We start from the raw sequence: 24,367 nt of genomic DNA on the forward strand, positions 1-24,367 counted from the left end.
TGAAGATTTATTGGTATACTGTAACGACTAATGGTCAGAATTGTTTTTATTTACAACATAATGCATCTTTGTTCATGTATTTAAGCCTTGTAAATTAATGGTTTATAGTTATAAACGCAAAGAACCTGTGTAAACTTTTTGTCACATTTTTGTTCATTTGTGTAATGTAAAATATGTGCCTTAAAACAACAACCCATAATTCCCTGCACGTGTAAAAGTGTTAGTATTAGGTCTGAAGTGCATTAGTTAAAATCCCCCCAATAACCAGTACATATATAATTTTCAGGTGATATGTTTTATTAGAAACAGAGCGCTTCGACCTTGTGAACAATCATTCTTATCTGGAATGTATAAGAATTTGATGTCAAAACAATAAGTCTGAAAAAGGGGAACGCCGGGCAAGATAAGAAAGCAAACAAGATTGTTATGCCATGCAACATTTGATCAAACAATCAACTAAAATAGACTGTTGTTGGGTGGATATAATTGTTGAAAGGGAATGCACAATATGTGGCTACAGATATGGGGCTGGGGCTATTTCGCTTCAGGAAACACAACCTATCCTCTCTGAATGTCAGAAGAAATGTTACACACACCACAACAACACTGCCATATCCTCTCACATTACAACACTAGCAAGGACTGTCACTTTTTTTTTCTTTTTTTCCCCAGTTCAGCCGAAGTCTTTTAATTTCAAGTTACTGCAGCAATTAAAATATAAATAAAAATTCGAAATCAATAAATAAAGCACAGATGTTGTATAGTATATATGAAAACAAGAATATTACAAATGTTTTGGTTTAACCTCGCACCTTGCTACATAACTATTTCCACACCAAAAACAAACGGATTGATGAAAGTTAACTGGTAATAGTCAGGTTAAGGTAAACTAGCTTACTTGCTACCCAAATTGTTCAACCCCGCGCACCTTTTATTTCATTTAATTGTTGTTTGTTTTAAATTCCATCTGACAGGTATAACTTCCTTTTTTTTGTTTTGTTGCACTGTGTCCTCCCTTAGTGGTCATATGCGGAAATGCATCTTAAGGCTTGTCAAGTGAACATATCTCAGCTTCGAATATACATTGTCATTTTTTACTTTTCAATTTATGCTAGTACATTTCAGCTTAGAACAAAATGAGTATGTTTGAGTGTATTTTTTTTTTTTTAAATATGTTGATTGGAGCCCCATACCGATAGTCACAGCTAATAAAACATTTATTCTGTGACAATACTATACAACTGTGTTTTTGCATCGGCTTGTACAGAACAAGTCAGGACACTTTTGAATGGCAAAAGAGAAAACGGTCAAACGTAATTAAAACGTAAACATAAAATCTGGTTCACTCAAAAGAAAACAACCATAGAAAAACATCAATCAAATGGCGATTACATCACAAATGAAACAATTTAGAAGTAACTTTTAAATCATCGTATATGTTTGTGTTTACATTGATACTGTATGTACAGTGGCCACACACTTAAACTGGAAACATACTTTCAAGGAAATACACATTCTAATAGAAGTCATCACACAATGAAAAGGGAATATAAATAGACAGACATTTACAAAAGACGGAGTTGTCGAAAGTGCTGCAGACGGTGTAGAAAATAGGCGGAGCTAGAGGATCACACTGCAATCCAGGACATCACTCTGCAAAAGTATGTACACACAGTTGCTGGAGGTATTTGGTTCTGAGGCCTCCTGACCAGAACTTGTTAGAGCTGGCCTCTAAGTGGAGGGCACCATATCCTTGATGACGGGTTCTCTGTTTAAGTAGGTGGCCCAGTAAACGAGGTTGAAGGAACCGAAGAGAACGGGAAACAGAATCCTTGACATCCGGTCAATTTTGCTAACGCTATTAAATGTCTTCTTGCTATCGGGGACTTTGCCGTCTCCTTTGGCCTTGTTGTGCTCCAAAGTGCCTCCTTTAGCAATGGTTGGAAGTGTGCTTGAATCCTTAGTAATATTAGGCGCGTAATTGGCCACTGCTACAGCATAGGCGTTGTTCTTCTTGATCACAGATGTCCTTTCTTTCTTCTGTTGAGACACCAAAAGAATACATTTAGACACTACGGATTTATAATGGAATCTAGATTTTGAAACTATAAAACCACAGATATACAGTGGAACCATTAAACATGAAACAATTTGGTCCAAAATCACACAAAAAAAATAGATATAGATCACAAACTGAAACATAAATGCTTAGTTTTAATTAGTTTCAGTATTAGTTTTAGTAAAAAAAAAAAAAAAGTATGTTACTTGTGTGCAATATTTAAAAAAACACCATGGGAGCAATGTCATCTGAAGGTGCTTTTCTATTGGCTGCTGCTAGATGACGTCACTTTTGTGACACAAATGTCTTATTCCGGTTAATATAAAAATAAATCTACCTAAAATCACATTTAAAATCATCCCCAAGGGCTCATGCATTCAAATTATTATCAAAGACTAAAACGAATGACATTTTTGCTATAATCATAGTAATAGTTAGTTTTGTAAAAAATAAAAATCGTTTTTTTAAAAAAGCATTTTCGTTTTTATTTAATTTCCTTAACAAAATATTTTTTTGAATTTTATTTTTAGTTTTTTCGTTAGTTTTAGTTAACTAAAATAATCTTGCATGTATCGCATAAAAAAATATGAAATGAAAATATCATTGGAAATGATAGGTCACAAAGTAATCTGCAATGTTCATTTTTCCTAAATAGTGTTTACTATGTGTAAATGTGAAGAAGAAAAAAATTTTTTTTTTACTATGCATCACATATCGCCGGCGATGCCATATTTGTCAAAACTGTTTCTCCTCATCACCTTCTCAGTCACAACACTCTTTCCATCCCAGGCCCAGCCACGCTTGGTGAAGTAATTGACTGTGGCAAACTCAATCAACGCGGAGAAGACAAAAGCATAGCAGACAGCGATGAACCAGTCCATGGCGGTGGCGTACGCGACCTTGGGGAGGGAGTTGCGAGCGCTTATACTCAGCGTGGTCATCGTCAGCACAGTGGTTACACCTGAAAGCACAGAGAAAACAACCTTGGCGGTAAGTTTCATGATTATATGCGGAAACATAACCTACATGGAGGACATAATTATGACCCTTGAGGTGGTCTAAATGTGGGAACTAATTTATTGACATCTGGTCAGTTTTTGCAAATACTAATAAATATCTGTGCCTATATTATTGGCCTTGATAAAACTGCGGAGAAACTGGAGTTTAAATATCAAATCATTATACTGTATTAAGACCAACATTATTGATATTTGGATTACCTTTACAAGACGTGTCAGCCATTCCTTTTCTTTATGGTCAAGTACCACAAATGATGAATCAGTGAATATTTAACACTCGTTAAACTGTGAGGCTAGTTTGTTATCTGGAAGAGCGATTCTTCCTTCTTTGTGTGGTTTCTTCCTTGAGCAAACCAGTCTTGGGTCACTCATTACTTCCACTTGGGCTACAAACAAGTTCAGCTATATAGAAAAAGCAGTCAAGCATTTAAGGCATGTCTTCTCTTTTCAAGTCCCCCTTTCTCCGGAGCTTCCAGACATTATTTCCATTCGGCCCTCTGCTTACAAATGATTTGACAATGTTTCCAAATACCTTCACACGTGTTGATATTCAAGATTCTTTACATGAGGTTTTGTCGGTTCGATGTACTGCCTGCCGAAATGCTGAGCCGGTTATGGAAGAACGACCCATTATAAGAGTATTGTCAACGAGTGATGCGCGCACTTACCAAATACGGTTCTTGCCGGCACCGATTCTCTATTCAACCAGAAAGACACTTGGGAGAGGATGACGGTCATGATGCATGGGAGGTACGTCTGGATGACAAAATAGCCAATCTTCCTCTTCAGATGGAAATGAGCTGTCATCACGGTGTATTCACCTGAGCGGAAGCGGAGGTCAGTTCATTGCATCGCAACTGCTGCTGCAGATTTGGATCAGAATAGCAAATATGAATAATTGATGATCCACCATACGGGGAATGGATGGTGAGCAAATACAATTCGCCATTATGCAAATTCATTTGCCATCCGATATGTGTAAAGTAAGTGGTTTGTAATTTTCTATGAATAGATGTTAAAGTGGAAGTCAACCTTAAACATATGTAACCTCACTAGTCTAAATATGACATTCTGATTCATATTACATTTTTGGAATATGGCAACCGTTTTTATCCATCTTAGGGGGGTCGACTGAAGATGACATCACAGTCGCCTAGGGCTCAGGCAACAACCAATCAGAGCTCACCTGTTTTCTGAAGCAACATTGATGTCATCTTCAGTCGACAGCAAGTGGCAAAATGGCCGTCCCCTGCTGAGATGGATTGAAAACAGCTGGAGTTTTGCTCTTTAACTCATATTCCACCAGCACAATATTAACCAGAATACCATATTTAGACTAGTGGCGCTTCAAAGAACATATTATTGTCCCCTAAAAAATTGGGGTTGACTTCCCCTTTAAGTACTTTTAGCAACGTCTCCTTTCCCAAAATACAGGTTTGTTATTGACAAATACCTTCTCTGAGACGTATATAAATAATTCAAAGACATTCGTGAACATACACAAAAAAATGCAGGGATTCCTTCCCAGTGTGCAGCGTTAGTCAGGCAGGCCTTGTGGATCGAGGCTGTATCTCAAAGAGAAGCCCCGATTAGACATGAGCAGGAGATGTGTTGCCCAAGGCAACAGAACAGAGAAACATAGCTCATTTGCCGCGATCTGAAATGAAGGCCTAGTTACACGATGCTTCTTGGCAAGAGGAAAGCCCTTTTTAGAGGTGGAAAGGGGGAGCTGGTATCAATTCCAAGGGCTAATCCATGAAGATGATGCCTTTTTTTATTATCACTACAAATATGTGTCGCCTGCAAGACAATGTTCTCAGTCGCCGTACGCACACTTGCGCGGTGGAATTTAGAGGTATTGAGTGCACACGCGGGTATCCAATGGATGCATATATGTTGTGTAATTTAATTTGCATGCCAGCGTCGATGCAGCTGTAGTGGATGGGGGGGGGGGTGCAAGTGTGTGCGTGTGGAAAGAATCAAAAGGAAGTGCTGAATTTTCTCAGGAGAAGCCTGTGATGGCTTGTTGAGAGGGAATATAATAATTAGAGCATCCCACAGATGTTGGAGACAAGATCTCATGTTAGCTCACAATTACACGACGCCGAGAGATGAGTGGAGGCCACAACAATTTCAAGGGGACATCTTCACAAGTTATTTCATCCTACTCATCTTGGATATTTCTTTCAATGATCATCATTCTCCCGAAATGAATTCAATTCAACCGCCAGCCCAGTTAAAGTGGATCTTTGACGTCTAAAGCCGTCAATGGCAGTGAATGTAACTGCTATCTACTGCCTTGTTGTCAGAGTGCACGGTTAAAATCGATCAGACTTTTGTTGTTCCATTAAATCATGTTGAGTGCAACAGTAGACACTAGTAGCAAACAGAAATACGCTGTTCTTAAAGTTTATTTTCCTTTTTGGAAGTAGTTTAATCTTAATGAAGGTCTTATGTAATTATTATTTTTTCTTAAAGGAGAAGCCAACCTTAAACATTTCTTGACCACAATATGTTATATGAGACCTCCCTAGACTAAACATGACATTCTAATTAATATTACATTTGTGGAATATGAGTTATGACGCAAAATCCAGCCGTTTTTATCCATCTCGGGGTGGGGGGGGGGGTGGGGGGCGGCCATTTTGCCACTGGCTGTCGACTGAAGATGACATCAATGTTGCTCAGGTCTCAGGTAACAACCAATCAAAGCTCAGCTTCAGAAAACAAGTGAGCTGTGATTGGTCGTTGCCTGAGCCCTGACCAATATTGTTGTCATCTTCAGTCAACAGCAAGTGGCAAAATGGCCGCCCCTCTGAGATGCACATAAACGACTGGATTTTGCTTCATAACTCATATTCCACAAACGTAATATTAATCAGAATGTCATGGTTAGACAAGTGAGGTCACATATAAAATTATTGTCAAGAATTTTTTGGGGGGTTGACTTCCATAGAGTTATGAAGCAAAACCCAGCAGTTTTTATCGATCTCAGAGGGCGGCCATTTTGCCACTGAAGATGACATCACAGTTGCTCAGGCAACGACGAATCACAGCTCACCTGTTTTCTGAAGCTGAGCTGTGATTGGCTGTTACCTGAGATGTGAGCAACTGTGATGTCATCTTCAGTCGACACCAAGTGGCAAAATGGCCGCCCCCTGAGATGGACAAAATCAGCTGGATTTTGCTGCTTAACACAATATTAACCAGAATACCGTATTTAGACTAGCGGTGTTGCATAGAACACATGTCAAGATTTTTTTGTGGGGGGTTGACTTCGCCTTTAAAATGGAATACTTACAGTCCTTTATTATTTTTTCAAGCGTCAGTAAATCACGACGGTGCAGCAGTGAGGCAGGATTCACATAACCAAGACCCAGAAACTCCCACAACTCACATCCTCCTTTCTATTATTCACGCCCTGAAATGTCAAGGTCCCTGTTAGCTGCATGAAACAGTGCGGATGAAATGACACGATTCCGTTCAGCCGGCTTCGGATGTGTGTTCTGTATGTAAAGCACGAGTGCGCAACATGCAAGTGCTATAAAGTAACAAGTAGGACATGAATGTGTGGCGAAATCGTACGAATTTTGCAAGCGCCTGGCGTTGTGTTCACATGTTTGTGCAAGATGTCCGTCCCAGTGACGCCCGAGAGCACATTAGCTCGTGCCAAATGACCTAGTTTGCAAGTACGCTACATTAAACCCTGACACACCACTAATGAATGATTCATTTAAAGTCAGCCAATCAGATAATGTGGAGCGACTAGTTAAACCAAAGAAACAGCCACGGCCGAGCGTTTTTCTTCCTACGAAGGCATCGTACGCCACTTATCCTCGATAGGAGCGTTTAGTTCATGAAAGGGTAGTCGTAGTGAATGAAATGGACGCTGGGATTCCCCTGATAGTGAAAGGCAGTCACTGGGGAAAGACGTTATGCGGGGAAGTGAAACAGTCACGAAAGGGAGGAGAGGTACAGGATTGAATTTGAAATCTTGCAAACAAATTGGAACAGCTTTCATGTCAACCTTTTAACATGACCTGTGATGATATGTGCAGTATGTTGAAATCGGTAAATGATTCGGTTTAGGTGAACGGTATGGGATTTTTAATAGGTTTTAGGTGAACTAATGAGTACACGCACACACGCACGCACACATGCGCACACACGCACATGCACATACTCACCCATAAAAAAATAAAACATAATCGGTAAATGATATGTGGAACATACATAGTCTGTGATGCCATATTCACTGATAATCACTGAAATTATAATCATAACTAATATTATAATCTGATAATCACTAGTACTTTTGATACATAAAATGTATCCCCTCCCAAAAATGAGAGATTTGACAAAAGACCAACATGCTGTATCCAAATATAAAATTTTTCCTGAAAATTGCATGAAATTAATCGAATTTTAGATTTTTCCATTTCTCATTTCTATTTCCTGATCATAAAACGTCCACAAGAGGGCAGCGATACCAGTATCGGCCACCGTCACAGGTCAAGTCAAGTCAAGTCATCTTTTAAAACATAACATAAAAAATTAACAGCAATACAATACAATGAAATCACAACAAACCAGCATGTCTTCATTCCTACTACATACGGCCCGATAACGATACCTGGTATTGGTACTTGCCCACCCCGAATTCATCTGTAGATTATTTTCTCGATTAACCGATGAATTGGATTTTAATTTCCATCCTTTAATTAAAAAATAGGGCATTATTTCAAAATGACTTCACTTAATTATAAGTTACTGGTTTGGTACGTCACATGTTACATGAGCTTTCGGGGTTAATTTTTTAAGTACTTATTTTGGTCTTGCTTTATGTCCGACAAGAAAACAGTAATTCGCAAATCATAATTTACTTTACTTTATTACACAATACTTAGTGACATTTTTTTCACTTTTGCACTTGACAAATATTTCATATATTTAAATAATAATAATAATACTAAAGCTAATAAAAAACTAAACTAAAAATAAGTATTTTTCCACAAAAAACCCCGAATAAAAACAAACAAACCTGCTCTAAAAATAAATGAAACTAATTGAAAACCAAAGTCAAAATGAAATAAAAACTAACTATAATGAAAAATCCCAAACTATTATAACCTTGGTAATTATTAGCACTAGGTTAACTAAAGTATATACCGTACATAGTGTAGTTGTATATTTTCCTGATGAATTGTATGTTTTCTCATGAGTTTTTTATTTTTTTTCATAATGTGTGCGACAAAAACATCAGACAACAGGTGAGACATTACTGCATTTATCCTGCGAGGTAATCCACTAACGCGGTTGGCATACACACTGCTGACTATTTTAAATGCATTCATACCTTGAAACACCTGACATTAATCACGATAATTCCCATGAATAAAAACCGAGAAGCCTATTCCACAGACAGTGACGCAAGACAAATCCTATGAGGAGAACCTCCCAAATAAATGAACGAGACACACAACTGAGCCTTAATACAAATTTGCAGCCTGACAACTGGCTGAAAACGTGAAAGCAGCAGTGATCTCCCAGCACTGATGAACTCTCCCTCGGTGTCATGCTGTTTCCGCAACTAAATAATACTGCTAAAATTAGATCAATACTGTCTTGAGAATCGCACACAGTTTCCGATCTCTCATCTGCTCCAGAGCCTTCCTTATAAAAACAAACAGCGGATTGTAACATGTCCAGAATGATGAAGAAATAGAATTACTCGCAAATCTATTGAGTTTTCACATCGTTTTTCAGTATCACGCCCTCAAAAATAGAAATGTTTTGTCGCAAATCATGAGTTTAATGTAATTGTGTCATTGTTGTATATTCCAAGAAGTACACTTTACTCACAGTAAAGCTTGGCTGTTTAACCAAAAAGAGTATTTAAGCATTTATGGCAACAACAAAGCAAGAAGGTTGTTTACTCCGAAACAATGCCTTTTACTATTACTATTACTCTGTAAGATGCTATAAAACTAATCATTTTTCATTGAAGATAAAACATGTATACCTGTGAGTATTGTTATATTATGTGGCTAAATGTGTAGCTTACTAGCGTCAGTGTTTGTGTTCAAATATCCGCTACTGTTTTTTTCTAAAAAAGGCAACTATAGATGGATGCTAACCGTTAGCATAGCAATTGTATTTGCCATTATAGCATGAAGCTAGCACTGGCAACGTCGTTTATTTGATTTAAATGATACAACGTGTAATTCTTTTAATTTCAAGTAGTTTAGTCAAATTAATCTGGGAATTTCAATCGTAGCCTGACAATCACTGAAAATGTTTGGTGGTGATGGGTGATTATTCATTTGTCGGTCCACATATGTAGTTCAGGTTAGTAGTGAAGATCAATAAATAAAATACGTATCCACTTTGATGTTAAACAGCAATGGTTCCGATTTTCACTTTGAATGTGGAGGCTGGGTGAGTGGTGAGGTGAAGAAGGTCAAAATGTAGTGATTTAATTCCCACCAAACTTTGCCTCATCTGAGCATCATCTTACCTGTACTCGATTTAATCGTTTCCTGACCCACTGTTTGTCCAACTAAGTCATACTGATTCAGACGCGAGCTTTCTTCTTCCACTACTACAGAATCAGAGGCATTCAGAGTCCAAGCGTAAGTCACTTCTGAGATTGTGTAGGCATCTAAAAACAAAACGCACCATAGAAGAGAAGAGAAGAGAAGAGAAGAGAGTGAGGGTGGAAAAAAAATTAAAATAACATTTAGTTTCCTTAAATTCCAGTGATAATTATCATCATTGGCGTAACTCACAGCTGCCAAATTTAAGCGGGCAGGAGTGAAAGTCCATAGGGAAATCCTCCAGATGCATCGGGCACTCGGCATGCACTGTTAACCTGCATCCAATTGACAAACAATTATCCTTGGAAAATGCAGATCAGCAGAAGTTAGGCGTCTTTCAAAAACCCACTTAACCCAAAATCAAGCTCACAAGCCTCATGCACTATTCAAGATCACTTTTTGTCGGTCATATCTTGAGAGACAATAGTTCATCGCAAAAACTAATGTGGTGCTGTGGACACCATAAAAAATTTAAAATAAATGTTGGGATCTTTTGATATGGAAATTCACTGTAACTAAGGTGGTGGCGTGCATGTCTGTAAAAATGATTTACAGTACAGTAATCCCTTGTTTATCAGAGATGTTGATGACAGACCAAGCACAAGATAGATGAAATCAGCGAAAAAGTGACCAAATGTTTGATTTATTATTCATAAGGCTATACTTTATATTTTAACACATTCATTGCCATTGACTGCTATAGACGTCAAAAATTCATTTGAGCTATTTCTATTAGTTTAAAAAATATATATAACTTTTGCTAACAAGAGTATGAAAACCTAGACTTTTTTTTTATTGTAAATTTATAACAGATATAAAATTTGTGATTAATCGTTAGTTAACTAGTGAAGTCATGTGATTAGTTACAATTAAAATTTTTAATTGCCTGATGCCCCTAATTAAAAAAAAAAGGCAAATACATTTTTTAAAATCATAATTAATCGCATGACTTCAATAGTTGACTCACAATTAATCATACATTTTAATATCTGTTATAACTTTACAATCTTTTTTTCCCTAGGTTTTCATAAAAAATGAAAAGAAATGGAAAAAAATGTTAAACTAATTGAAATAGTTCACATGAATTTTTGCCGTCTATAGTCGTCAATGGCAGTGAATGAGTTAAAGTGTCAAGCATGTACAGTAATACCAAAAATATATACATGTGAGGTGCAGTAATTATTTTTTATTCACTTGCGTTCGCCATTCTCACATGCTACAGTACCGTATCTGTGACTATGACTGAATGCGTGTGTGATCTTCTTTTATTAGGTGTGATATGATCCCAAACTTTGGACATTGGCATTGTGACAGCACCAAATGCCTGACTGGAACAGTTTTCGTGTCCTCCTGATAATCTGCTGAACTCTATTTGTATTCAAACAAAGTAGGCCTATACAGCACGCATAGAGAATTGATGGTTTTTAGAGTTATTGATTACAACATGTAACCATCAGCACGAGAGCAAATCCTTCCTAAGACGATTAATCACAGCAAATTGATTAAAGCTGAATCACACTGAGATGAGTTTGTCTGACATAAATTACCTCATCGTGTACAACAACGTCCCGTCGTCTTTGATCCTCAGCAATTTATTAGGCATGGTCATGTTATGGGCCACGGACTTTTTCCCATTATGGAAGAAAGTGTCAGGGGTCCAGATTTTACTCGCCATCAGGTTGTTGAGAGGCAAAATATTCATTGGTCCATGAAATTTTAATCTCTCATCTTTCCAGGTTTGCCTGAAGAAAACATCGATGGTGTATTCCTGAGGGAAGAGGAAATGTCATCGGTCCAACTGTTGCTGCTTGTGAGTACAGAAAATACAACAGACTTCCATCGTAAAATGTCAACTAAAACACGTTGTGCTCTCCGATGACATTTCTTATCGTACTCCACCTGACGCGTTAAACCTGAGCATTGGGGGACTTTTTGGATTTGACGGTATTCATTTGAGAGGTGACGCTTGTGCTCTCCTTATTCCTCATCCACGTTTTTCCTAAGGTGGCTCTGAGGCAGAGAAACATTTGACCCATAATCCTCTGTTGTCAAAAGAAACCACATAGAACAGTCCAGAAAGCCCTGCACTATGAAATGTGGCGCCTGATTCACACACAGCCAGTGAAAGAAAAATATAAACCATGGCTAGTTTTTCTCGAGGTTTTCCCCCCCACTGGAAAAGCCTCACGAGGAGGGTGAAATCCTCCAATAAAACACACTGATGGAAAAATTTTATGTCGGGATTTTAAATTATTTATATGACGGGTCCAGATCAATACAGTGATTCCCACAGCAGGTGTGCATCAGGAAATTAGCCATTTTCACTTAAGTGGCCCAACAAATGTTTTTTTCACAACAAAGTGTCTTTATTTATCTAGCTATGCCAGTGATTTATAGAGACAATGAGATCTCTCTCTAGATGGCAGACGGATTAGGCCCGATGTTGGTAGTTCCGTCCGTGTTGGCCACTGAAAAGTGGTTTGAAGAGCAGGTATAATATTTAGATTGACTTTCTGCCATCAATTAGCTAGGGAGCTCGCTAGCTAGCACCTAGAGCTAAAGCTCCCTAACACGTAAGGTAACCGAGCACCCGGGGAGCTAGCTAGAGAACTTGCTAGTTAGCACCTGGGGCTAAAGCTCCCTAGTAGGTAACTGAGCACCGGGGGAGCTAGCTAGGGAGCTCGCTAGCGAGCACCTGGGGCTAAAGCTCCCTAGCAGGTAACTGAGCACCCAGGGAGCTAGCTAGAGAGCTTGCTAGTTAGCACCTGGGGCTAAAGCTCCTTAGAAGGTAACCGAGCACCCAGCGAGATAGCTAGGGAGCTTGCTAGCTAACACCTAACTGTGGCAGGGTTTTTACTTTCTGGACCTGCATTTGACACCCCTGTTTCTAATGTAAAATAAGTGACTTGACTCAGTGTAAGTCAGGTAAGAGTGGATGAATGGATTGTAAATGTTTGGAGTGGCAGAAAAATATGAAAAATGACTTCATAGACAAATGTTTCTCAAGATGAATCACACATTTGAAGACGGAATGTGAATATTATTTTAAGTACAAAACAGCAAGTTGAATACATGATTGCCCCTATCTGTGAGTCTCGCCCATCTGTTTTTAAAATAGACATGAGGAAAAATCTGTCCTAAATTCATGGAAAGATTCCCCTCAGGCCGGTCAGATGTTATCAACATTTTGTGTTGACTTTTTCGTCAAGAGGATTTTTACAATTTGTCTCTACCGTGATTGATTCCGTGTGGGAGACCTGCTCGTCACGACTCACGACTGTGGCTGTTTGAAATCTCCTTTGCATATTATTCAGAGAGGAGAGAAATGAAGAGCTGCATTGTAGCCATTCAATCACCTGATAAATCACTTGGAAAATGGGTCTTCAACAAAGGTGGGGACGTTTACGTTATGAGGCGGAGTGGGTCGCATGTCTCAGATTGATAAGCGGGGAAAGCCCCGGATAAACAAAGGACTGGCAGGACTAACAAGAGGAGTTTCAATAATTCATAAGATGATTTATTGTCACATGAATAGACGTCGTGCTTAACTCATTCACTCCCAGCCATTTTCACAGAAGCAACCCCCTTCACTCCCGGCTGTTTTACTGGATTTTGACGGATTTTGCAAGGCTCACAGAATATTGTGTTCTATTGCTATGAAAACCTGGAACCTGGAAGAGTCTCTTCTTTCATCAGGAAAAAAAAAGTATATTTGTGTCTGTTTCTGTTTTACAGCAATTAGCATTAGAATATAGCTATGTTTGTAAAAACACTGGCATAAAGAGTTTGTTCCAAGATGGCCCTGGTTGATCTCATATATTCTGCTGACACCTGATGGCCGTTTTTGTAATAACTACCATTGCTTTAAGCGACATTTTCATGTCAGAAGCTCTATCAAAGCCTTCTGTATGTGCTAACATTTCAAAAAAATATTATTATTTTTAAACACACACACAAACGTATAAATACGTCTTTGGGAGCATGGTAATATTTAAAATAGAACATATTTATCCGTTTTGGGGAGCAAATGAGTTAAGAGAGGAACACTCGTCCTGTTTTAGTTTTGTGGCGTATGGCGTATGCGCCGCCGACATAATTGTTGCAATAAAGGAGGAAAAGTAATTGTAGTTGCAGTAATAGAAGAACGTTCATTAAACATTGAAAATATTTCGCCTCTCACCATGTCTGTGTCTGAAACGGGTCCAAAACTGGTGACGAAGATGTCCGTTTTCACCTCAGTGACCCTGTCTGGAAGGCATAGGATAGTTAGACGTTGAACTGAGCAGCAAAGAAAACGAGCATATGCTTGAGATAGTCGTACACGGCAGTATAAGCAAAGCAGTAGAATATAAAATGACATTATCTAGTAAATTAAGCTCAGCAAAACTTTGCTTTTAACTTAATCCTCGAACCGATTAATCGGGTGATTAATTGAAAAAATATGTAATGGTTAAGATTAGACTAGTATTGATCCCTTAACGCTTACAACAATAAATAGATGAATTTCAGGTAGAACATTTGACTGTTTATAATCAGTTGTCCGTTTAGTATTTGTTTACTTTTGCAACAGAGAGAGAAATCTACAAAAATTGCAGATTTTTTGGGGGGCCTATTTTGGGCAGATGACTGTTTGAACGCCATTATCTTTATATCATGTGTTAATGAAATCTTCTGTCTGCAACCCCTCAACAACCCCCTCATGATATTACCAAAGGCGGCATCCATCTTAACACAACGGTGGCTATAAATTGTCAGTAGGTAAATCATCTGTCCACCTCTGCGGGGGGAAAAAAAATTATTCTAGGGGGCGCCATACTCATCATGCGCTCACCCCACCAATTCCAGTCATATTACACGACTGCATCAGCACTGCAACATCGCGTCCATTCACTTCTTCCTCACTCTGTCTCTTTCAATAATTACTGAAGCTCGATCTCACGCACTCGCTCAATTTAAAAAGCGTTCCTTTCCCTTTTACGGCGAACTCTCGTACAATCTAAAGAGATCATTAGTCCAAGCTAAAGTGCTCTGATGCATCGCAAGGCTGGCGTGTCGCTCCCGTTGCTCCATGAAGACACATTAGGGGCTGGCTTTCTTATTTAAAATGTATGTGAAAGGAAATGGATGGTAGGAGTTTAAACAATTGTATGCCTTTTATTAATGTAGAACTCTGTGTGATGAATCAAATTCATACAAAAGATCGGTTGGGCCCTCCATTAGTGTTTTCCACTAATTGTGTTTTTTTTTTCTTTTCTTTTTTTTGATGGTCTACATTTCTTGTTAAGAAGCTTCATAGTTTACTTTTTTTCACATAATTTATCCTCCTTAGATTAGTAGATAAATTGAAGTTTATGACAGCTGACAATTTTGATCTAACTTTTTTGTGCATTACATTTTAAGTGACTCATACACGGACACACACAAGATTGGTTGTGCAGGCGGCCAACTACCCTCCACAAGGGGAGATCTTGCAGTTACAAGCATATTTTACACCCGCTAATCTCATGCACAGAGCCCACTGAGTCCATTTTGGGCATCCGCAATTTGCATTTACAATAATATTGGAATAAGGGGAACCGCTTCGATTGACACTGGAGTCGGCTGTGTTCCATTCTACAAAATGCCCTATTCTGTAGGGTTGCACTGATCGATCGGCCGGCCGATTTATCGGCCCCAATTCTCTTAACCAATTTTCTCCCAAAAACGTATAAAACGTTCTATTTTAAATATTGCCATGGTCGCAGAAATTTATTTATACGTATTTTTGTTTTTTGTTTTTCATGCTAGAGCATACAGAAGGCTTTGATGCAGCCTGAAGAGGTCGCTTAAAGCAAGGTAGTTTGTACAAAAACGGCCAGCAGGTGGCAGCAGAGTATAAGAGATCAACCAGGGCCATGTTGCAAAAAGCTATTTTCCCCAATGTTTTGAACAGCTTTGTGAATAATGATGAAACTTATCTATCTTCTAATGCTAATTGCTACGGAAACCGATCCAAATATACTTTTTTTTCCTGATGAAAGAATAGACTATAATATTTATTTTTGTAGGTTCCAGGTTTTTATAGCAATATACACAATATTCTGTGGGCCTTGCAAAATCTGTCAAAATCCAGTAAAACTGCAGAGAGCGAAGGGGGTTGCTTCAGTGAAAATGGCTGTGAGAGAATTAGTTAATTTTGGGGGAACCGATTTTTTTCCCTCCCTCCTCAGGGGTCTGAAAGTCAGCCACTGTCCTCTTCTCCTGAGAAGACTAAATAGGTTTTTCATTTTTATTTGAGAGAAATACTTCATGTGCAGTTAAAACAACCCGTTTATATTGTTTCATGGATATTGTTTAATATTTTCCAATAAAACAAGATTAGAACACTGAAGCTGTTGTGCTGCAAGATCGGGATCCGCATGTCAGACTTTTTTAAAAGATCGGGGATTGGCCAGAAAATTGTGATCAGTGCACACCTACTGTTCTGTCTTGCGCCGGGCATGAAAATGGAGCCCAAAGGATTTAGCGCACACCAAAAACCGTTTTTGCGTATTTTAAATGAATTCTAATTGATTGTGCTACATCGAGGCATTGTTGTAATTGGGGGCTAAGTAAAGAGAAGCTTATTTGAGTGATGGGGTTCTACAAATGAGCTACTACTTCCGGTCACAATTTCTAGTTTTCCCTCTGTCCTTGTGCATGAAAATAAACCATCCTTGTATATTTTGTTGACTTTAAGTCTACATTTTTTGTGTGTGCAACAACACACAGACGAGACAAAACAAACAGTGCCTCCTTGTTGCAGCAAACTTGGGACAGCCCGGACCCCCTGGAGTCAAATGTTTTACCCAGAGTGCATTTAATGCCTGAGGATGACAGTCAAGTTATTTATAGGAGCATGAGAACAATACCTAAAGTTCATTTCTTCAGCAACAACAGCAAGCAAACAAGCTTTCCATAAAATCCTCGTCGCTTGTTACAGATGGGCGCGCTGAACCGTATTTAATTGGTCGGATGAAACCTGCCTCAGTCCTGGCGCTGCGTTGCCCCGCCTGTGAACCTTCCCGAATGTCAGAAAATCCTTGTTTGGATTATTCGCATTCACCAAAATGCAATGCAGAAGCTAACACCTTTCACAATCTTCACATTTACACAGTTCAAGATTTTAACGCCAAGAATAGTTGCTTGAATTCAGTTGTAATTCACACCTTATGTTCACACACATAACAACACCTCCAACGACAAAACACAAGCCTCCTGAGAGTAGTGTTAATTTCGCCAACGAAAACTAAACACAAATCATTCGTCAACACACGTTTTTCACCGGACTAAAACAAGACAAGACTAAACTAAAACCCTCATTAACTAATTCTCTCCCAGCCATTTTCACCGAAGCAACCCCTTTCGCTCCCGGCTGTTTTACTAGATTTTGACTGATTTTGCAAGGTCCACAGAATATTCTGTTCTGTTGCTATAAAAACATGGAATCTACCAAAAGAAAGATTTGAGTCTTTTCTTTCATCAGGAAAAAAAGTACATTTGGATCTTTTTTCGTAGCAATTAGCATTAGAATATAGCTAAGTTTCATCATTATTCACAAACCTGTTGAAAACACTGGCAAAAAGAGACAATGCGGCCCTGGCTGATCTCTTATACTCTGCTGTCACCTGCTGGCTGTTTTTTTTGTAATAACTACCATTGTCATGTCAGAAGCTAGCATAAAAAAACATTAAAAAAATACATATTTAGAAGTTTTTGAGAGTGCAGGACAAAGTATTAAGAAACATATTTATACGTTTTTGGGTTTGAATAAGTTAATAAACAATAACTGGGACTAAATCAGTATGCATTTTTGTTGACTAATGAAGATGGGACTAAAATGTACTTTGCTTAATAAAAACTGAACTAAAATCTATGGACATTTTAGTTCATGAACAAAGATGAGACAAAAATTATATGATTTTGTAAAATCTTGTCTCTTGCCATGTGACACACATTGACACACACCCTTTCAAATCTGCAGCTAGCGAGTGCAACATGTACAAACACAGGACAGACAGGAGGTGGATTCATGGGGAACGGTAGGAAAAAAAAAGAGTAAATTATAGTTATAATGTAACATTATTCCAAAGGCTATAATGTTCCAACAATAATGTTAATGCTAATGCTAATGCTGGCTAACTTACTAGCTCATAGCATGAAGCCATAGTAGCCACTTGTTGCTGTACTGTAATTGTGTCAAGTTGTTTTTCATCAAAACGATGAGAGAGTTTTGATGTTCAACATTATCTGCTGACAAAAAATATATACACAGGTAAAATTATTGTCCTGACTAAATATAGGCTAAAACGTTGACAATTTTTGTTAACTAAAAGACAACTAAAAATACGTTTTCTAGGACTAAATAAATGACAAAAATGCTAGATTTATAGTGGACTAAATAAAAACAGGATGAGGTTGACTAACTATGTTAAAAAGAACAAGTTTGATTAAAACTGGGCTAAAACTGAGACAAAATTTTAAAATGGTTGCTAAAATATACACTACACCAGACGCAGTTGAAACTAGCTGACTTTTCTTGATTGCCGAAACTCAAACTCTATTTACTAGCCGCTAAAAATCACATAGCCATTCACATGTACTGTGGTCAGTGAGAGGTTTCATGAAAATGTGAAGCGGAAAACCGCAGCGTGGTTAAGCATGGAAGACGAGGTCGATTCATATTAGCGTTCCTTTTGCATGAAGTTGGTTCTCATTCCTGGAAGCGTCACGTAATGTGCGGGTGCGGCAAAGCTGAGAAAGGCACCATTTAAAAGACACTCATTCACTGCCGTTGACAGCGATAGACGTCAAAAATCCATTTTAACCGGACACTTGAAAGCAAAGACAAGTGGTACATAAAATAACAATTTTGTAAATAAAACGCTTGGAGCGAGTGTGCAGATTGAGCCACACTTGACTGCCGAAACAAGAACATTTGATTCCGTCCCTTGAAACCTCACAGTTGCCTCAAGGGGGGAAACGTGGGTTGGTCTTGAAAACCTCTAACCCTACATTTTCCCTCTTTCTACTTTTATTATTTAGTCGTCGTGTGGAATGGTTTGAGTCATATAAAAAACATATATGTTTCGTGCTAAATGAGACAATAAACTGTAGTCGAAGTTCAAGAACGCCCTCTGTTTTAATTTTCAATCACTGCCACAGCAGATTGCTTTGGATAAAATGTAAATGTTTTGATGCTGACCGTCAGACTTTAAAATGAGTCAAGAAACGCGTCAAGAAAGAAATATTTTTGCTAAAGTAGATGATGATGGAGAGAATAAATGATTGGTTTCATGAATGATTCATGTCGAGGAAACGGATGCGGTGATGCTCTTTTTTATATTGCACTGTATTATACATGTGTTACAAACCAAACTCCAGTGGAGCGTTAACGTTCTTGTTCCCCACAGACGACACATCTCATGTGCCTATTATGTGGAAATTACATCCAAGCCTTTTACTGTTTGGGTAAATGCCGTCTTTGGCTTTGCCAAACGGTTTAATATAATACAGATCTACGTACTTATGGTTGTTCTGTAAGAGACTAGTCGAGTAAAGTTGTGAAATTTGTTCTGGTTTCCGAATCTTTTAAGCAAATTTATGCCCGTTTCCATCTGTTCTTCTTTTGCGAATATTGAGAAGGGGACTCCGCCGCTGTAGATGGCGGTATACACCATAGAGATGTGATCCACCAGTAATTTAAAAGAAGAAGAAGAAGACCAGGAAGCGACTGCGCTGTACAATGACGTCGTATGAGTTTGCTTTTGTAATTCTTGATAAACCGGAGCGTTTCTTTGCTGTTTTCCATCTAAATTTGCATTAATATTCGCTTCTTTAATTAATTCCAAAAATATTTCTGTTTTGTCGTCCACCCAAACATACATTACTTTATCGTCCGACATTGCTTTGGGACTATAAATGTATGTGTGACGTAATATCCGGTCAAAACGTGTGACGTGTATCCGGTCTTTTTGATACGCTTTTAAATATATATATATATATTTATTTATTTATTTTGATTTTTGTTTTATTTTTAAATGTCAAACTAAACCAAAACAATTGCACATTAAGTATTTAAAACAGCCGCATTGCTTTGCCTTCAGTCCACTTAGCTTAATGCTAACAACAATGCTAAACATCATACACGGGCTAGCGAATATCCCTTATAAAGGATTGTTTTTTTTATCAAAAGTTTTAATTCTAGTTTATTTATTTTAAAATAATTGTAATTAATCGCATGACTTGAATAGTCAACTCACGATTAATCACAAATTTTATATCTGTTCTAAATGTACAATAAAATATTTGTATTCACTCATACAGTAATTTCATAATAATTCATGAAATTGTGTTAAAATTCAAATTATACTGTAATGTAAAAAAACAAGTGTGATATCTGTTTGTGTTGAGGTCATTTGTCTGCCACTAGATGGCATAATTGCATTTGTAAGACATTGGTGACCGCTTAGTGCATTTTTCTTTTAATATTAAGAGCTATCTAATTTTTAACATGAAGTAACTTGTGAAATTCTGCTCATTTTTTTAATTGTAAAATACAACTTGATCCCAGTCTCCACAAATATATGCATTATTATTAAATTCATTACTGCTAAATTTTGACGTGGACGTGTCTGCTGCGTTGTGACTGGAAATTCCTCCAGTACAGGCTTTCCAAGTAAGGGGGAGGTCATTAATCATGCGTTTAAAAAAAAAAATAATAGTGGCATTAAAGGAACTTTAAATTAACTCAAAATGAATGCACACATTTTGACACCTCTACTTTTTAAACAATGAAAATTCTAACAGCATTTATGACAGGAACCTCAGTGTAAAATGCTGCCAGGCCCCAAAAAAAAGAAGGTCTGCTCCCCATATGGCTGCTTGTGGGCTGATGGCCCCAGGAATCTAAATTTCAAATGGCACCAAATCCTGAGGGACAAGCTCCACTCTGGGGTGAGGGGCCGACTGGAAATGAGATGCCAACCATAGAAGATGATGCGAAAATTTATAATCAAAATTATTGGATTATACCTCTTCACCACGTAGGGGAATATTTTATTTAAGAAATGTTTCACCCATATTAGAATTTGTCTTTTTGACAATATGACTAAAATAATCGCTCAATTTTAAATGCACCACTTTAAATAAACTACTCATCTGAAAATACATAATTCAATAAGGTGATTAAACAGTAGCCAAAGAAATCTGCTGTTTGCTAGCTTCCTTTCTAAGAAACATTGCGTTATATAATCTCAATGTTTTGTGTACATGGTGTGTTTATCACTTCACTCTGGCCGGGGGAAGTTAATGCCAAGGCTTACCTGTGCTACAAATGTTGATTTTAACTCATTCACTGCCATTGACGGTTATAGACGTCAAATGTTCATTTTATCTATTTCTATTAGTTTAACATTTGTTTCCACTTTTGTTAAGAGTATGAAAACCTATTTTTTTTTATTGTACATTTAGAACAGATATGGAATTTGTGATTAATCGTGCGTTAAATCGTGAAGTCATGCAATTAATTACGATGAATAATTGTAATCGCCTGACGCTCCTAATTTTTAATAATCCTTTCTTCTTTTTTTTTTAAATCACGTCAGGTGATTAAATTTTTTAATGTAATTAATTATTGACTTCACTAGTTAACTCACGATTAATCATAAATGTTATACCTGATCTAAATGTACAATAAAAAAACAAATTCTAGGTTTTTTTATACTCTTGTTAACAAAAGTGGAAAAAACGTTAAACTAATAGAAATAGTTAACTTGAGTTAACTCAAGTGTGTTCAAATAAATCATCAGCCGTTCAAATCACACACGGTTTTAAAACAAACCAGAGTTCAGAACATTTAGTAAAAGGAAATGTGAAAATAAATATTAATGAACATTTCATATAAATGTTTTGGTACCTCCAAGACCAGGGCGCAGGCGGTTATCATAGCCATCCAGCAGGCTGTCGAGGATGCGCGTGAACAGGGTGATGTTGGTTTTGAAAGCATCAGAAGTGGCGTCTGCATTTACCGATCTGGTCAACAGACACATGATAACCACATGACAAGCTGGAGAACCTTTCGAAAAACATGATTGGATTTCAGATGGACAGTAATCCACCTAATTTCCCCAAAACACCTCATTTATAAGCCATTTAACAAAGGAGCCAAAATGCCATTTAATATGCAAATGCAATCAGAGATTGAAAATTCGTTGAAATTGTAGTCAGTAAAGCTGAAATAAAACACATTCTGATTTTTTTCCAGCTTTTGTGCTAGCACCTTTTACTGTATCTATAGAATATTTTCTGACTTCGTTGACAATTAATTCATTAATTGTCATTGACGTCAAAAATTCAATATTAATACTATTTCTATTAGTTTCACATTTTTTTCTACTTTTGTTAACAAGAGTATGAAAACCTAGATTTTTTTTTATTGTACATTTAGAACAGATATAAAATTTGCGATTAATCGTGAATTAACTATTGAAGTCATGCGATTAATAACAATAAAAAAATGTAATCTTACGCCTAATTTTTAATAATGTTTTCTTTTTTTTAATTAGGGGCATCAGGCGATAATTTTTTTTTAAATTATAATTAATCACATGACTTCATTAGTTAACTCACGATTAATCACAAATTTTACATGTTTTAAACGTACAATAAAAACATTTCTAGGTTTTCATGCTCTTGTTAACAAAAGTGGGAAAAAAATGTGGAACTAAGAAATAGTTCAAATGAATATTTGATGTCTATAGCCATCAATGGCAGTGAATGAGTCAAACTGCATCTCTGATTGCATTTGCATATTGAGTTGCATTTTTGTAATTTCATGACATGGATCACTATGTCCAAAAAGTTTCAAACCATTTCTGTTTTATTTCTCATCTGGAGTGCAGGAAGTTGTGGTAATCCTGATGTGGTGGAATGACACTTCATTTGAATTTCCTACTTAAAAATAAGAATGGCACTGAGAACTATAATGCAATTTCTGGAAAAAATTGTGTGTGAATGCTGGAATACTAAACGGCGTAAAACACATTGAATCATGCGGAATGATATGGAAACATATTGAACGAAATGGAATTATGCAGAATTATAGTGAATGATATGAACTGATATTGGTGAAAAACGTGCAATATGTTGATGAAAAGTTTGGGGTTGTACTGAAAGGTGTGAAATGTTATTGAATGATATGAGATGGAATGATGTTGGTGAAAGATTTGCAATATGTGGATGAGAAGTGTGGAATGAATGTGCAATATGACGGAGAAAAATGTGCAGGCACAATATTGAATGATATGGAAAGATATTGATGAAAATTGTGTGATACGTTAGTCAAAAAGTGTAAAAATGTGTAGTTTGCCAAGATTTTCTAAATGTTAAAAATCGTTTTCAAGGTAAATTGAGTGAACTGAACATAAGTAATGGGAATGGCGTGAATCCGCTGTGTTGAATGTGCCGTTGGGAATGAATGGATTTTTGTTTGATGCAAATGTAGATCGAGTGCATCCCGCCTTCACGCAATAACCGCAACATTTACACTTAGAATAACGTAAACAACGATGGCTTTGACGAATCGCTCATTTCCAACACAACCCATCTGGTTTTTTTCCAACATGCATGCCCTCCAGGTTATGGCCAGACTGAGGGCGCAGAAGGCGTAAACCGTGCGCAAAAATGTGCGTCCACAGATTGTAGAGAGGAGGAAAGGTCCCTCGCGCGTGCACACGAACTCACGCAGCCAACACGCATCTTCCTCTCGGCGTCTCCCTTTCACAAAATCATTAATAATAATAATAATAATAATAATTAAAAAAAAAAAAAAAAAAACTCACCTGGTTATCCACAAAGCCATGAGCGCCAGGCAGGAGAGGAGCAGAGGCGCGCTCTTGCCGCTCCACATTGCTGCTTCAACACCGACGACACGAGCAGGACGCCCACTGTAATGACAACCAGTGGATTTAACATTACATATACAGGCCATTGCATCGAGGAAATATTGAGAGAGAGAGAGGGAGGGGAGGGGAGGGAAGGGGGGGGGATCAAGAGGAAATCAGCTTGGCGGTAATTAGCATTCGGTGACACGTCCCACGCACATGCCACAAAATACTCGATCATGTCAGTCCGCGCATTTGACGCCGTCTCAGGCCACAATCGCGATGATCCATTTTCAAAACTGTAAACGTGAATTAGACGCACGGAAAGGAAGCGAGACCCCCCCCCCCCCAACCACCCCCCACCCCTTTCTCCCACGCGCTTGCCGTGACAATGGACGGTTGCTTCTTTTGTGTCAAAGCGCACTCACCTCAAGCGCACTAAGTAACCACGGCGGCTGCAATCGCCGATGGTGGAAAAAAGAAAAACTTAAAAGTCAATTCGCAGCTCTCTCCCGATGTGATGAATGGATGCAAGTGTGTCATGGGAACGAGCAAATCTTAGTCCCAGTCATCTGGAATGCACCTGCTTCCATAGTGGCTCAAATGAGGCAATTAAATGAAAGGAGCGCGTTGGTTATAGTGAATGAATTAAAATAAAATTTAAATAACGTAAAAAAAAAAAAAAATCAAAACAAGAAGTGACAGGCTGTTGCTTTCAAAAGGTCGTGTGCATCTTCATCTTGTGCCCTCGATGTGAATCGTGAATAGCAAGAAGCACATTGAGCCCCCCCC

The 24,367-nt window shown here is 37.8% G+C and overlaps 1 protein-coding gene and 1 long non-coding RNA gene across 3 annotated transcripts in view; one reads left to right on the plus strand and one right to left on the minus strand.

Moving 5' to 3' along the window:
* Positions 1–276: 276 nt before the first annotated feature.
* On the minus strand, positions 277–24,340 carry gabra2b (gamma-aminobutyric acid type A receptor subunit alpha2b). Of its 2 annotated transcripts, none has more exons than XM_086085190.1 (10): positions 24,004–24,340; positions 23,534–23,638; positions 21,610–21,725; positions 13,855–13,922; positions 11,222–11,442; positions 9,867–9,949; positions 9,596–9,739; positions 3,747–3,899; positions 2,818–3,020; positions 277–2,040 (listed from the first exon to the last, which is right to left on the minus strand). In XM_086085190.1, exons 2-10 carry the CDS (start codon positions 23,599–23,601, stop codon positions 1,732–1,734), a joined length of 1,365 nt encoding a protein of 454 aa, XP_085941316.1. In that variant the 5' UTR covers positions 23,602–23,638; positions 24,004–24,340; the 3' UTR covers positions 277–1,731. The 2 variants fall into 2 exon arrangements, with proteins under 2 accessions (XP_085941316.1, XP_085941317.1); XM_086085191.1 differs by lacking the exon at positions 24,004–24,340 and adding an exon at positions 23,795–23,919.
* Positions 1,608–24,367, plus strand: part of LOC147168788 (uncharacterized) — a 42,147-nt gene continuing 19,387 nt past the window's right edge. Inside the window, exons 1-3 of the long non-coding RNA XR_015095986.1 lie at positions 1,608–1,661; positions 2,849–3,049; positions 11,411–11,484. This is a non-coding gene — a long non-coding RNA (uncharacterized LOC147168788). The remainder of the gene's footprint in view (positions 1,662–2,848; positions 3,050–11,410; positions 11,485–24,367) is intronic.

The sequence above is a fragment of the Leptonotus elevatus genome, chromosome 9 (genome assembly GCF_054856555.1).
Source record: "Leptonotus elevatus isolate MCC_2025b chromosome 9, RoL_Lele_1.0, whole genome shotgun sequence".
Taxonomy (NCBI): Eukaryota; Metazoa; Chordata; class Actinopteri; order Syngnathiformes; family Syngnathidae; genus Leptonotus; species Leptonotus elevatus.

What these genes read in the sequence shown, in the direction of transcription:
- gabra2b (XM_086085190.1), bottom strand. Translation starts at nt 23,601, where the DNA reads ATGTGGAGCGGCAAGAGCGCGCCTCTGCTCCTCTCCTGCCTGGCGCTC. An exon ending in AACGATTAAATCGAGTACAG is followed by an intron (nt 3,900 to 9,595) that starts GTAAGATGATGC and finishes GCTTCCGCTCAG; the next exon opens with GTGAATACACCGTGATGACA. An exon ending in AGAGTGTTGTGACTGAGAAG is followed by an intron (nt 2,041 to 2,817) that starts GTGATGAGGAGA and finishes GTGTCTCAACAG; the next exon opens with AAGAAAGAAAGGACATCTGT.